Raw genomic sequence first — 14,972 nt, 5'->3', positions numbered from 1 at the left:
TCCTGTCACAGTAATTATGCCCAGATATGTGCCCCCTCATAGTAGTTATGCCAAATATGTGTCTCCTTACAGTAGTTATGCCCAGATATGTGCCCCCTCAAAGTGGTTATGCCAGATTATGTGTCCCCTCACAGTAGTAATGCCAGATTATGTGTCCCCTCACAGTAGTAATGCCAGATTATGTGCCCCTTCACATTATTTATGCCCGGTTATGTGCCCCCTCAAAGTAAATATGCCCAGATATGTGTCCCCTCAGAGTGGTTATGCCAGATTATGTGCCCCTCACATTAGATATGCCCACATATGTGCCCCTCACATTGGTTATGCCAGATTACATGCCCCGTCACAGTAGTTATGCCTTCATATGTGCCCCCTCATAGTTATGCCTTTATATGTGCCCCCCTCACAGTAGTTATGCCACATTAGGTGCCCCCTCAAATTAGTTATGGCAGATTAGGTGCCCCCCTCAAATTAGTTATGGCAGATTAGGTGCCCCTTAGTAGAGATGCCAACTTTTGTGCCCCCTCACTCTAGTTGTGCCCATCAAACCCCCCCCCTGCCCCCAGTCTGCAGCGTTAGAAAAAAAAAATACACATCCTTACCTTCATCCCTGATGAGAGGAGGCAGATTGCCGGGCTTTCAGGTCTCCTCCCACAGCAAGCAGCGCAATCTGGGGCCAGCAGGGGGAGCTCCTGAGCTCTGAAGATCAGTGAAGCAGGGAGCAGAGAGGTTTCCCTGCTTCACTATGGAAACGGAACTGCCTGGCCGGGTATGTGTGAGTGAGTGCGCTCCTTCCCTCTTCCTTGACCCTCCGCCCCCCCCACCCCCATATTATACATGTAATGGAGGGATGGAGCGCTCTGATGGGGCCCGAAATTGCCACTGTACTTCATGCCGGCCCCATCAGAGCGCTCCATTACATGTGAGTACAGCGGGGGCCCTGCCAGCGGCCTGGGGGGGGTCCACAGGCGGCCGGGCCCCCTGGAGTGCCGGGCCCGGTCGCAACTGCGACCCCTACGACTCTGGTATGTACGCCACTGGTCGTTGTCTTGTTGAAAGATCCAGCCCCGGTGCAGCTTCAGCTTTGTCACTGATTCCTGGACATTGGTCTCCAGAATCTGCTGATACTGAGTGGAATCCATGCGTCCCTCAACTTTGACAAGATTCCCAGTCCCTGCACTGGCCACACATCATGATTGAACCACCACCATATTTTACTGTAGGTAGCAGGTGTTTTTCTTGGAATGCTGTGTTCTTTTTCCTCCATGCATAACGCCCCTTGTTATGGCCAAATAACTCAATTTTAGTTTCATCAGTCCACAGCACCTTATTCCAAAATGAAGCTGGCTTGTCCAAATGTGCTTTAGCCCACCTCAAGCGGCACTTTTTGTGCTGTGGGCGGAGAAAAGGCTTCCTCTGCATCACTCTCGCATACAGCATCTCCTTGTGTAAAGTGCGCCGAATGGTTGAACGATGCACAGTGACTCCATCTGCAGCAAGATGATGTTGTAGGTCTTTGGTGCTGGTCTGTGGGTTGACTCTGACTGTTCTCACCATTCGTCGCTTCTGTCTATCCGAGATTTTGCTTGGTCTGCCACTTCGAGCCGTAACTTGAACTGAGCCTGTGGTCTTCCATTTCCTCAATATGTTCCTAACTGTGGAAACAGACAGCTGAAATCTCTGAGACAGCTTTCTGTATCCTTCCCCTAAACCATGATGGTGAACAATCTTTGTCTTCAGGTCATTTGAGAGTTGTTATGAGACCCCCATGTTGCTACTCTTCAGAGAAAATTAAAAGAGGAGGGAAACTTACAATTGACCCCCTGTCACGGAACCATGAACCAGACGTACAACAAGAGATAAGTGAAAAATAAGAAGGCTTTATTGAAAATAAAGCTGTAAAGCAAAAGTCCAAACGGATGGTGAAACCGAAGCAGAGTCTTTGAGAGGCCAGGGGTCAGGAACCAGAAGGGTAGTCAGACGAAGCCAGGATCAGGAACCAGCAGGGTAGTCAGACGAAGCCAGGATCAGGAACCAGCAGGGTAGTCAGACGAAGCCAGGATCAGGAACCAGAAGCAGCAGCAGTCTTAGAAGCATGTGAACACAGGAGGACCAAGCAAGGAACTGAAGCCACAGACCTCCTATATATATGAGCTAGGCATCCAGCTCCTCCCAGTGGGAAGGAGGAGCCGCAGGGTGGAAGGCTACAAGAAACCCAGAAACCAAGATGGCCGCCAGCACATGTCAAACGAAGGAGAACAGCAAGAAGGTAAGACCATGACACCCCCTTAAATACTTTTTCTCATAATTGGATTCACCTGTGTATGTAGGTCAGGGGTCACTGAGCTTACCAAGCCAATTTGAGTTCCAATAATTAGTTCTAAAGGTTTTGGAATCAATAAAATGACAACAGTGCCCAAATTTATGCACCTGCCTAATTTTGTTTAAAAAATTATAGCACACTTTCTGTAAATCCAATAAATTTCATTTCACTTCTCAAATATCACTGTGTGTGTCTCCTATATGATATATTTAACTGACATTTTTTATCGTAACAACCAACGATTTATACAGGAAAATCATGACGATTAACAAGGTTGCCCAAACTTTAGCATCCCACTGTATATGAGATTTTAAGACCATTTTTTATTAGCCTTTGGATTATTAAATCTCATCTGTATTTTAATCATATTTTTGTATGTACCTGGTGTAATCCACACGGCACATCGCAACAAGTCAGCTCCAGTTCTGTTTTTCCAATCATCTCTTTGAAAAAAAAGACACCTCCCCATTCAGGTGCAACCCTCTATAAAAGGACAGATATCTCACTATGCTGTTGACCACTGAGGAAGTGGCAAGTTCAGACCCCGAAACGCGTTTGGTTTCAGCAGCTACCATCATCCAATGGATTCCACATTACTACATTTGTGGATATGAACACTACAAATACCAGCTACACTTCGCTTCCAGTTCAACAGGCGTGCGCCTTAAGCAGCGAAATCATCTAAGATAATTCAGCCTCCTGAACTCTCCCCTCCGATCACGTGGATCTTCTCTGATCACATGACCTGGGATCACGTGGAACAAGGCGGAAGGTCCTAGACACATACTTGGCGTCTGACCGCACGCAGACCGGATCATCCAAGTGAACTACAATCGGACCAAACGTCTTCTGGATCGGTAAAGTACTCATGGTATAAAATAAATACTATACATGTACCCATGCTAATGTCATCTCTCAGTTGCCATATTGCCTACTATAGTGCATGCCCCTCATTGGAGCAACGGTATATAGGAAGCAGGCTGCATTAAACATTTCTGATACACAGCACCATATCTCATATTAGAGATTTTTGTTTTACCTGGATACCCTGATCATCTGAAGTCCTTGTAGTTCATGGTATCGCGGACTCAAACAGACTTATATGTCCTAAATTAGAGCCTTTGAGCTCCAACGATCAGGCTCCTATTGTACATCACCAACCATTAGAAGCATTCAGTGACATTTTTTCATTCTCATTTTTTTCTGTTTTGTATTATTTTTCTTTTTTCTTTTTCTTCATGGTTACATTTTTTCCTTTTGCGCCATAATATGTTATGTAATGTTTTTATTTGTATATCATTGTTTTCTATGATTGATTTTGGTGATCCACTGAAGTGGACCACAATACCATTATTACCAGTTTTTTTCCGAATAAATATTTGCTAGAATACTGTTTACAGCATCCTTGTCCATCTGGTACCAGATAGTTGAGTGCCCCCTACCACTTGACATATCTGATATTCCATTATGCACTGTGTGCAGGTAGACTTACAGTTTTTTAATCTCTGACAGGTTGTATTTTTTAATGACGTTTTGGCGGTGATGTTAGAAAAAACAATGTGATTCATTATTTTTAGGGTTTTGTTTTTATGGCATTCACTATGCATAATAAGTGACATACCAACTTTACTCTCTGGTACAGTACAATTATGTCAGTACCAAATTAATATTTTTTTCATTATTGTACAGATTCAAAACTTTTTCTTTCTTTTTTGTGTTTCTGCATTCAAACATCCTGAATACATACAGTCAGGTCCAAAAATATTGGGACATCGACACAATTCTAACTTTTTGGCTCTATACACCACCACAATGCATTTGAAGTGACACGAACAAGATGTTGTCACGAGGGTATCAAGAGCCACGTCTGACTCCGTTATACCCGGGGTCAGGAAGTCGCAGCGGGTGGCTGCGCGCTCTATATCTAAAGATCACGTTGTTTCTTAGTGATTGTTTTCTGTGTTTGCCTTGCTATCCTTTTTGTCTCTCTCAGGGATCCGTAGCTTCTCCTCCTCAGCTGTTTCTTGTCTGCCACTCCCTACCTCCTTATATTCTCCCCTCATACTTCTCTAGTTGCCAGTTATAGAGCTTCCTGCCTGGACATCTATACTGACCCACTGGAGTGGTTAATCCTGGTTGTCGTTCCTGAGTGCTACCCTCCGGATCCCTGTTGGGCTTATTGTTGTCTCCTGTTGTCGCCCACCTGGGAATATATGTTGAGTCTGTGTTGTCTGTCCTCCCCTTGGTGTTTTCCCTTAGAGTTAGTGGTGCGGACTAGTGTTCCCATCGCCCTTTTCACTACCTAGGGCTCAGCTCAGGGAAAGCCAGGGCTTTAGGCACGTGATCGGCGTACGGGTGAGGAACCCGTCTAGGGACGTCAGGGCAGCCAGGTGCCAGCCGCCAGGTGAGTCAGGGGTCACCATCTTCCCTCTCACTTGGGCAGGGCCTTCCTCGTTCCCTCCCTCTGTGTCACGTATGTGATAGCCACGCCGACCGTGATATTATAACTGGCCCTTACTTTTTGAGAAAAAAAAAAAAAAAAAAGAAAAAAAAAATTATTTAATTATTTTTTTTTTTTTTTTTTTTTTCTCTCTACTTAGAATCCAATATGGATCCTATTGATGCCTTGGCAGAACAGCTTCAAAGCCTGTCTTTGGAGGTGGCAGGATTGAAGGCGTCTGTTCTCCAACAACAGCAGCAAATGCAGCAGACCGCACCCCCAGCGGTTGCTATGGGTAACCAGGTTGTCACTGAACCCAAGGTTGCTCTTCCCGACAGATTTTCTGGGGGAAGGGACAAATTTGCGACGTTCCGTGAGGCCTGCAAATTATATTTTAAGTTGCGCCCTTACTCCTCAGGTCATGAAGAACAGCGGGTAGGGATTGTCATTTCCCTGCTTCAGGGGGATCCGCAATCCTGGGCGTTCTCGTTACCCCCTGGTTCTCAGGCTCTTCGGTCAATGGAGGGATTTTTTGGGGCTTTGGGTCTCATATATGATGACCCTGACCGAGTCGCCCTGGCTGAGTCGAAGTTACGGAGACTCCTACAGGGAGATCGGTCAGCAGAGGAATATTGCTCAGAGTTCCGTAGGTGGGCTACGGATACTCAGTGGAACGACCCGGCTCTCAGGAGTCAGTTCTGCTCTGGGTTATCTGAAAGGGTTAAGGATGCACTGGCGCTGTATGAGACCCCCCTTTCCCTTGATGCTGTTATGTCCCTCTCTATCAGAATAGATAGACGTCTTAGGGAGAGATCGAAAATTCCGGAGCAATTGGTTACCTCTCCCAAGCAACAGTCAGCCTGTACTGACTTAGATGAGCCTATGCAGCTAGGCGGAACTTCTCGTCAGGTCCGTCCTCCCGAGGTTCGCCGTAGGGGGGGGGCTTGTTTTTTCTGTGGGGGGAGGGGTCATTTCATTAATGTCTGTCCCTCCTTTCTCAAAAACAAAAGACCGTCGGAAAACTACTAACCCCGGGCTGTGCGGAGGATGTCAGCCGGGGGGTATACGTTTCCTTCATACGAACATCTCAATTTGTGTTACCAGCGGTCATTGTTTTTGGTGTTAAGACGGAGTCTATTTCTGTTTTTCTAGACAGTGGAGCAGGGGTAAACTTGATTGATGCCCATTTTGCCCGCACTATGGGTTTGTCTCTCTGTACGCTGCAGAGACCTATTCCCATATTCGCTATAGATTCTGCTCCTCTGTCTCAGAGAAACCTCACCCACATTGTTCGTAATTTACACCTTCGGGTAGGGGACCACCATAATGAGTGTCTTTCATGTTACGTTCTGGAGGGCCTTCCCTCTCCGGTGGTATTGGGTCTTCCCTGGTTGGTAGCGCACAATCCAGTGGTGGATTGGCAGGCCAGGGAGATATTGGAGTGGAGTGAGCATTGCAGAGAGAATTGCTTAAATAACAATTGCTTAATCGCCTCCATAGTTTCCCTACCTACATTTATTTCGGACTTTGAGGACGTTTTTTCTGAAAAGGGTTGTCAGAAACTACCACCTCATCGTCCTTATGATTGCCCGGTTAACCTGATTCCCGGGGCTAAATTACCCAAGTCCAGGTTGTATAATCTTTCGGGTCCCGAGAGACAAGCCATGAAAGATTATATCTCCGAGAGTCTGGCTAAGGGACACATCAGACCCTCTTCTTCACCCGTGGCTGCAGGGTTTTACTTTGTTAAAAAGAAAGATGGGGGCCTGCGTCCTTGCTTAGATTTCCGTGAGTTAAACCAGATAACCATCCGTGACCCATACCCTCTTCCTCTCATTCCTGACCTTTTTAATCAGATTGCGGGTGCTAAGTGGTTCTCCAAACTTGATCTTAGGGGGGCCTACAATCTGATTCGTATCAGGGAAGGGGATGAGTGGAAGGCAGCTTTTAACACCCCTGAGGGGCATTATGAAAATCTAGTTATGCCTTTCGGTCTGACCAATGCCCCTGCTGTCTTCCAACATTTCGTTAATGATATTTTTAGTCATCTCATCGGCAGGTTTGTAGTCATATACCTAGATGATATCTTAATTTATTCGGCTGATCTGAAAACACATGAGGTGCATGTCAGGCAAGTACTGCAGGTCCTACGGACGAATAAATTATATGCGAAAATTGAAAAATGTGTCTTCGCTGTTCAGGAATTACAGTTCCTGGGATATCTATTATCTGCTTCAGGTTTCCGCATGGATCCTGGGAAGGTCCAGGCAATTTTAGATTGGGATCTTCCTGAGAACCTTAAAGCCCTACAACGGTTTTTGGGTTTCGCTAATTTCTATAGAAAGTTCATTAAAAATTATTCAGTGATCGTTAAACCCCTTACCGACATGACTAGGAAGGGGACGGATTTTTCCAAATGGTCTGACGCCGCTAAAGATGCATTTTCCTCTCTAAAGGAGAGGTTTACCTCGGCACCTGTTCTAATTCAACCTGATGTCTCCCAGCCTTTTATTGTCGAGGTAGATGCGTCAGAGGTGGGAGTGGGAGCTGTATTGTCTCAGGGTCCGTCTCCTGGCAAATGGCGTCCTTGCGCTTTCTTTTCCAAAAAATTATCTTCTGCGGAGAAGAATTATGATATTGGAAATAGGGAACTGTTGGCGATTAAACTGGCGCTTGAAGAGTGGCGTCACTTCTTAGAGGGAGCAATCCACCCCGTCACGGTGATTACGGATCACAAGAACCTTCTGTACCTAGAATCGGCTAAGCGTCTCACCCCTAGACAAGCTAGGTGGTCGCTATTCTTTACCAGATTTAACTTTGTAATCACCTATCGTCCTGGGGCAAAAAATACCAAGGCAGACGCATTATCTCGTAGTTTCCCTGGAGGGGGTAATGTTTGTGATCCGGTACCTATTTTACAAAGAGGAGTGGTTGTCTCTGCTGTACACTCTGTTCTAGAGGGAAAGGTGTTAGAGGCTCAGGGGGACGCCCCGGCCTCTTGCCCCTCAGAGAAATTGTTTGTACCGTTAAACCTGCGTCTTGAATTATTAAAAGAACATCATAATTCGGCACTTGCTGGACACCCGGGTAGTAAAGCAACCTTGGAGCTTTTATCTCGTCGTTTTTGGTGGCCAAGGTTGCGTCAGGATGTAATGGATTTCGTGTCTACTTGTTCTACTTGTGCACGCGCGAAAGTCTCTCATACACGTCCAGCAGGGTCTTTATTGCCACTTTTCATCCCCAATAGGCCATGGACACATCTGTCAATGGATTTCATCACTGACTTACCGTTGTCGGCGGGTAAAACAGTTATCTTGGTAGTAGTAGACAGGTTTAGCAAAATGGTACACTTTATTGTGCTACCCGCACTTCCTAATGCTAAAACTCTCGCTCAGGTGTTTATCAGTGAAATCGTGAAGCTTCAAGGGGTCCCTTCCGATGTGGTTTCGGATCGGGGAACCCAGTTTATTTCTAAGTTTTGGAAAGCTTTTTGTTCCCGTTTGGGGGTTCACTTGTCCTTTTCCTCAGCTTTCCATCCTCAGTCGAATGGACAGACTGAGCGTACCAACCAAAACCTAGAAACATATTTAAGGTGTTTTGTGTCTGAAAACCAAGAGTTGTGGTCATCATATTTACCGTTAGCTGAGTTTGCCATAAATAATCATTATCAGGAGTCCACTGGCAAGTCACCATTCCTTGGTGCATACGGTTTTCATCCCCAATTTTGTACTTTCAAAGAGGGGGGGTCTTCTGGGGTTCCCGAAGAGGAAAGGTTTTCTTCATCTCTTTCATCGGTATGGCAGAAGGTGCAAGTTAACTTGAAAAAGATGAGTGGTAAATATAAATGCATGGCCGATAAGAAACGGTCGCCAGGTCCGGACCTAGGAGTGAATGACTATGTGTGGTTGTCTACTAGGAATATTAAGTTGAAGGTTCCTTCTTGGATACTGGGTCCTAGGTTCATTGGTCCCTATAAAATAGTAGCCGTCATTAACCCTGTGGCTTTTCGCCTGGAGCTACCTCAGACTTTTAAGATCCATAACGTCTTCCATAAATCGTTACTCAAGAAGTATGTTCCACCTCTAGAACCATCGCCGCTGCCACCTCCTCCTGTCATTGTGGCTGGTAATCTGGAGTTTCAAATAGCCAGAATTGTTGATTCTCGTCTGGTCCGCCGCTCTCTTCAGTATCTGGTGCATTGGAGGGGTTACGGTCCCGAGGAAAGAATGTGGGTTCCAGCGTCAGAGGTAAACGCCAACAGGTTAATTCAGACTTTCCATGCCTCTCATCCGAAGAGACCTGGTCCTGAGTGTCCGGAGGCCCCTCGTGAAAGGGGGGGTACTGTCACGAGGGTATCAAGAGCCACGTCTGACTCCGTTATACCCGGGGTCAGGAAGTCGCAGCGGGTGGCTGCGCGCTCTATATCTAAAGATCACGTTATTTCTTAGTGATTGTTTTCTGTGTTTGCCTTGCTATCCTTTTTGTCTCTCTCAGGGATCCGTAGCTTCTCCTCCTCAGCTGTTTCTTGTCTGCCACTCCCTACCTCCTTATATTCTCCCCTCACACTTCTCTAGTTGCCAGTTATAGAGCTTCCTGCCTGGACATCTATACTGACCCACTGGAGTGGTTAATCCTGGTTGTCGTTCCTGAGTGCTACCCTCCGGATCCCTGTTGGGCTTATTGTTGTCTCCTGTTGTCGCCCACCTGGGAATATATGTTGAGTCTGTGTTGTCTGTCCTCCCCTTGGTGTTTTCCCTTAGAGTTAGTGGTGCGGACTAGTGTTCCCATCGCCCTGTTCACTACCTAGAGCTCAGCTCAGGGAAAGTCAGGGCTTTAGGCACGTGATCGGCGTACGGGTGAGGAACCCGTCTAGGGACGTCAGGGCAGCCAGGTGCCAGCCGCCAGGTGAGTCAGGGGTCACCATCTTCCCTCTCACTTGGGCAGGGCCTTCCTCGTTCCCTCCCTCTGTGTCACGTATGTGATAGCCACGCCGATCGTGATAGATGTGCTTTAACTGCAGACTGTCAGCTTTAATTTGAGGGTATTTACATCCAAATCAGGTGAACGGTGTAGGAATCACAACAGTTTGCATATGTGCTTCCCACTTGTTAAGGGATCAAAAGTAATGGGACATAATAATAATCATAAATAAAACTTTCACTTTTTAATACTTGGTTGCAAATCCTTTGCAGTCAATTACAGCTTGAAGTCTGAAACGCATAGACATCACCAGACGCTGGGTTTCATCCCTGGTGATGCTCTGCCAGGCCTCTACTGCAACTGTCTTCAGTTCCTGCTTGTTCTTGGGGCATTTTCCCTTCAGTTTTGTCTTCAGCAAGTGAAATGCATGCTCAATCGGATTCAGGTCAATGAGTTCTGAAGCATTTGGCTGAATATGAGCAGATAATATTGCCCGAAACACTTCAGAATTCATCCTGCTACTTTTGTCAGCAGTCACATCATCAATAAATACAAGAGAACCAGTACCATTGGCAGCCATACATGCCCACGCCATGACACTACCACCACCATGCTCCACTGATGAGGTGGTATGCTTAGGATTATGAGCAGTTTCTTTCCTTCTCCATACTCTTCTCTTCCCATCACTCTGGTACAAGTTGATCTTGGTCTCATCTGTCCATAGGATGTTGTTCCAGAACTGTGAAGGCTTTTTTAGATGTCGTTTGGCAAGCTATAATCTGGCCTTCTTGTTTTTGAGGCTCACCAATGGTTTACATCTTGTGGTGAACCCTCTGTATTCACTCTGGTGAAGTCTTCTCTTGATGGTTGACTTTGACACATATACACCTACCTCCTGGAGAGTGTTCCTGATCTGGCCAACTGTTGTGAAGGGTGTTTTCTTCACCAGGGAAAGAATTCTTTGGTTTTCCACCACAGTTGTTTTCCGTGGTCTTCCGGGTCTTTTGGTGTTGCTGAGCTCACCGGTGCGTTCCTTCTTTTTAAGAATGTTCCAAACAGTTGTTTTGGCCACGCCTAATGTTTTTGCTATCTCTCTGATGGGTTTGTTTTGTTTTTTTCAGCCTAATGGTGGCTTGCTTCACTGACAGCTCTTTGGCTCTCATCTTGAGAGTTGACCGCAATAGATTCCAAATGCAAATAGCACACTTGAAATGAACTCTGGACCTTTTATCTGCTCATTGTAATTGGGATAATGAGGGAATAACACACCATGGAACATCTGGGAAGCCAATTGTCCCATTACTTTTGGCCCCTTAACAAGTGGGAGGCACATATGCAAACTGTTGTAATTCCTACACCGTTCACCTGATTTTGATGTAAATACCGTCAAATTAAAGCTGACAGTCTGCAGTTAAAGCACATCTTGTTCGTTTCATTTCAAATCCAATGTGGTGGTGTATAGAGCCAAAAATGTTAGAATTGTATTGATGTCCCAATATTTATGGACCTGACTGTATCATTGCCCTTGAGAAGGTAACCCAGAAGGCTACAAAAGTATGTGGATATTTATCTGCACGTGGAACTATTCTCATATAACTGCATCGATATATCAACACATGCTAATTACAGCTTCCATAATGTCCAGCAGTTTGGAGCATGCCAGTGCAAACTCTGGACTTTCCAACTGAGAAATCTGACTCCTCTGCACACAGTCGGATGAGTCAGGATTGTCCCAAAGTACACAAGCACTATCCACAGAGGACCCGGAGTCTGATCGGATCTTCCATCAACAGCAGAAGAGGTGATAATAGTCCCAAACTAGCAGGGACAATAGTTGGAGAATACCACATCCAGATTGATTCCCACAACTACCTATGTACGTTAGGCAGCCACTGGTGAGACACAATACCATCAAGTGTGAAGCACTAAAGCGTGATAACTGATAACTACTGTATATTTGATACATATCTATAGCCATGTTTTGACGCACTGGCATTCAACACTGCTGCATGTTTCTGGTTTCTTCTGTATATCTATGGAGTTTTGATACCTATCTATTGGCATCTTTTTAATTCACTACGTACTTAACGGTACCTACTGTATACTTAATACAACAGCTATTGACATTTGCTGTTTTTTCTATAAGATAATGATTGTTGCTAAAAACAATGACAAGTCCAAGTTGTATGAAGGTCTATCCACTGCGGCTATTTTTTTCATACAAGCAAATATTTCGATATATTTGACCAGGAAGGACCCACAGCAATCACCAATAGACTGCTGGACTGGGGTTGTGCACACATTTGCAATTTTATTGTTATTTATTGCTGTTTTTGTTAATTTTATATTTTTTTGTTTCACATTGTCATTGAACAATTTTATTGATACTTCAATTCATATTGCCTTATATGTATGGCTACTTGAGAGCCAACAGATGCTAGTACAATATCCTTTTTCAATTGGCTGGTTCTGGGTAACCAGCAATTCGTGTTCTCCTGATCTGAGATCCATAAAGCATAAGTTAGTGAACATCATCATTTATAGTATGAGTGTTCATACATAGTCTTACCTTAGCTATATCATACATAACGGAGATTTTAAATTCCCAGTCCATAAACGTGCCATCTGGGTAGGATATTTTATCATTGAGAACTTCCTGAAGTGGACAAAACAGTCTATTATCCATGTAATGAAATGCAAATCATTTAATGTGTAATACACAAACTATGACAGTGCCGGAAAAATGTATCTCACATAAACAGCTTATCATTATCCATTCCCATGTTTTCTCATGGCGTTACATGCCAGTTAACATTTTTTTTCATTTTCTTTTTTTCCCCGCCTTACAAGAGCCATAACACTTTTTTTTTTATATATTTGCATCAACTTAGCATAAGGCCTCTTTAACACAAGCAATATGTATTGTGTCAGGATCTGTTCAGGGAAAAACAGATAGTTTTGCACACAAGTTCAATCCATTTTTTCTGTGTGTGCATTCACTGTGTGCATTTTTTCTGTCCAGATTGCGTGCAATTTTCTACATCTCCTAGTAAACATGGCTTCCATTTTTTATACAGCCCCATTCACTTCTATGGCTCTAGAGCGGCATGAAAAATGTACAGTATAGAACACGCTATGATTTTTCCTGAACACAGAGATGATGTGTGAAAACGGACCCATTGAAATGAATATCAGGATTCAATCTGGATGCTAGCCGTTTGATACACACATCACATCTGGATGGAAAACGTGCTTGTGTGAAAGAGCCTAAGGGCCGTGCCCTTATTGCCGCCTACAAACAGCGGATCTGCAATTTACGGGCATCGGCCGCGTGCACACTGTATCATGGATGTGGACCCATTCACTTGAATTGGTCTGCAAACTGGAAGATACGGAGCAGAGGCATGGAGCGAAGGCCACGGAAGCACTGCTGAGCGCTTCTATGGGAATTCCGTCCGTGCCTCTGCACCGTAAAAAAAAATATCTAGTCTGATTTTTTGCTGTGTGGACAGATCGCAGACCCATTCAAGTTGAATGGGTCTACATACATCAGCACAGGCCACACGGACGGTGCCCATGCATTGGGTACCAATGCACAGCACATGTGGCACATGTTCGTGTGCATGAGCCCTTAAGGGCATGTTTTTTGTGGGACAAGTAATATTTTTAATTTTATCATGTAACGTACCATATATTGTATTAAGAAAATGTAAAAAAATTAATAAATTGTGGGGTGAAATGGAAAAAAAACCCATCATTGTCATTGTTTTTTGGGTTTCATTTTTTAGGCATTCACTGTTTTTTAGGCACAACAAATTTTATAACTTAAAAATAGTGATGAGCGAGCACCAAAGTGTTCGTGTGTTCGAGTGTTCGGTCCGAACACATCGCGATATTCGCGCGCTCGGCCAAGCACCCGAGTATAATGGAAGTCAATGGGAGGCGACCAGGCACCCCCTGCTCGGATGAGGGGAGGGTGCCTGGTTCATAGGAAAAGGTCTGAAAGTGATGGAAACACCTCTGAAATCGATTCAGCAGTGGGACCATGTTTGGATGCATCTTGGACACCAATGTCGCTGCTGGGAACCATGTTGTTCGAGTTGTACGCCACTTTTACAGACAGACAAAAAAAACGCCTAAAAACCCCGCCCCCACAAAAAAAATCCTTTTAGAGGAAAAATTGTTAGGAAAAATTCTTTCCTGTAGATTCAAATTGTATATACAGTGTAAGTGCTGCCAAAAACTACAAGGAAAAAGAGATACAGCCTCTATATCACATAACGGAGGGCCTCATTCACATGGTGCTACAATTGTTCAGGTAGTGGGACTCCTACACTTATACAGCCTATGCACTAAGTAAAAGGCCTGCCAAAAATTGCAAGGAACAGGCACTCCAATGCACCTTTTATTACACATAAAGGAGAGCATCATGCACACCATTTAAAAATTATTAATAATAGCCTGCTGCTGACCCTCAAAAAACATTAGGAGCAAGGGCCTGCTGGTTACCCTCTAAAACATTACGGGTGAGGGCCTGCTACTCAACTGACCCTCTTAAACATTATGGATGAGGGTCTGCTGGTGAGCTGACCCTGGAAAACTTTGGAGGTGAGGGCCTAAAGGTGAGCGAACCCCATAAAACATTGTAGTGAGGGCCTAAAGGTGAGCAGACCGTATGAAACATTAGAGGTAAGGCCCTACAGCTGAGTAGACCGTATGAAACATTGGAGGTGAGGGCCTAAAGGTGAGCGAACCCCATAAAACATTGTAGTGAAGGCCTACAGCTGAGCAGACCGTATGAAACATTGGAGGTGAGGGCCTGAAGGTGAGCAAACCCCATAAAACATTGTAGTGAGGGCCTACAGCTGAGCAGACCGTATGAAACATTGGAGGTGAGGGCCTACAGCTGAGCAGACTATATGAAACATTGAAGGTGAGGGCCTGAAGGTGAGCAAACCCCATAAAACATTTTAGTGAGGGCCTACAGCTGAGCAGACCGTATGAAACATTGGAGGTGAGGGCCTGAAGGTAAGCAAACCCCATAAATTATTGTAGTGAGGGCCTACAACTGAGCAGACCGTATAAAACATTGGACGTGAGGTTCCTGAAGTTAAGCGAACCTCATAAAACATTGTAGTGAGGGCCTACAGGTGAGCAGACCATATGAAACATTGGAGGTGAGGGCCTACAGCTAAGTAGACCGTATGAAACATTGGAGGTGAGGGCCTGAAGGTGAGCAAACCCCATAAAACATTGTAGTGAGGGCCTACAGCTGAGCAGACCATATGA

The 14,972-nt window shown here is 45.0% G+C and overlaps 1 protein-coding gene across 1 annotated transcript in view; it reads right to left on the bottom strand.

Moving 5' to 3' along the window:
- GUCY2C (guanylate cyclase 2C) overlaps nucleotides 1–14,972 on the bottom strand; it is a 715,850-nt gene that overhangs the window by 185,942 nt on the left and 514,936 nt on the right. The window contains 1 exon segment of the mRNA XM_040408779.1: nucleotides 12,253–12,339. Within this exon segment, the coding sequence (XP_040264713.1) occupies nucleotides 12,253–12,339 (87 nt within the window).

Source organism: Bufo bufo, chromosome 9, assembly GCF_905171765.1.
Source record: "Bufo bufo chromosome 9, aBufBuf1.1, whole genome shotgun sequence".
Classification (NCBI taxonomy): domain Eukaryota; kingdom Metazoa; phylum Chordata; class Amphibia; order Anura; family Bufonidae; genus Bufo; species Bufo bufo.
Note: the sequence above shows the minus strand (reverse complement) of the source record. Positions and strands in the feature narration are given on the sequence as shown.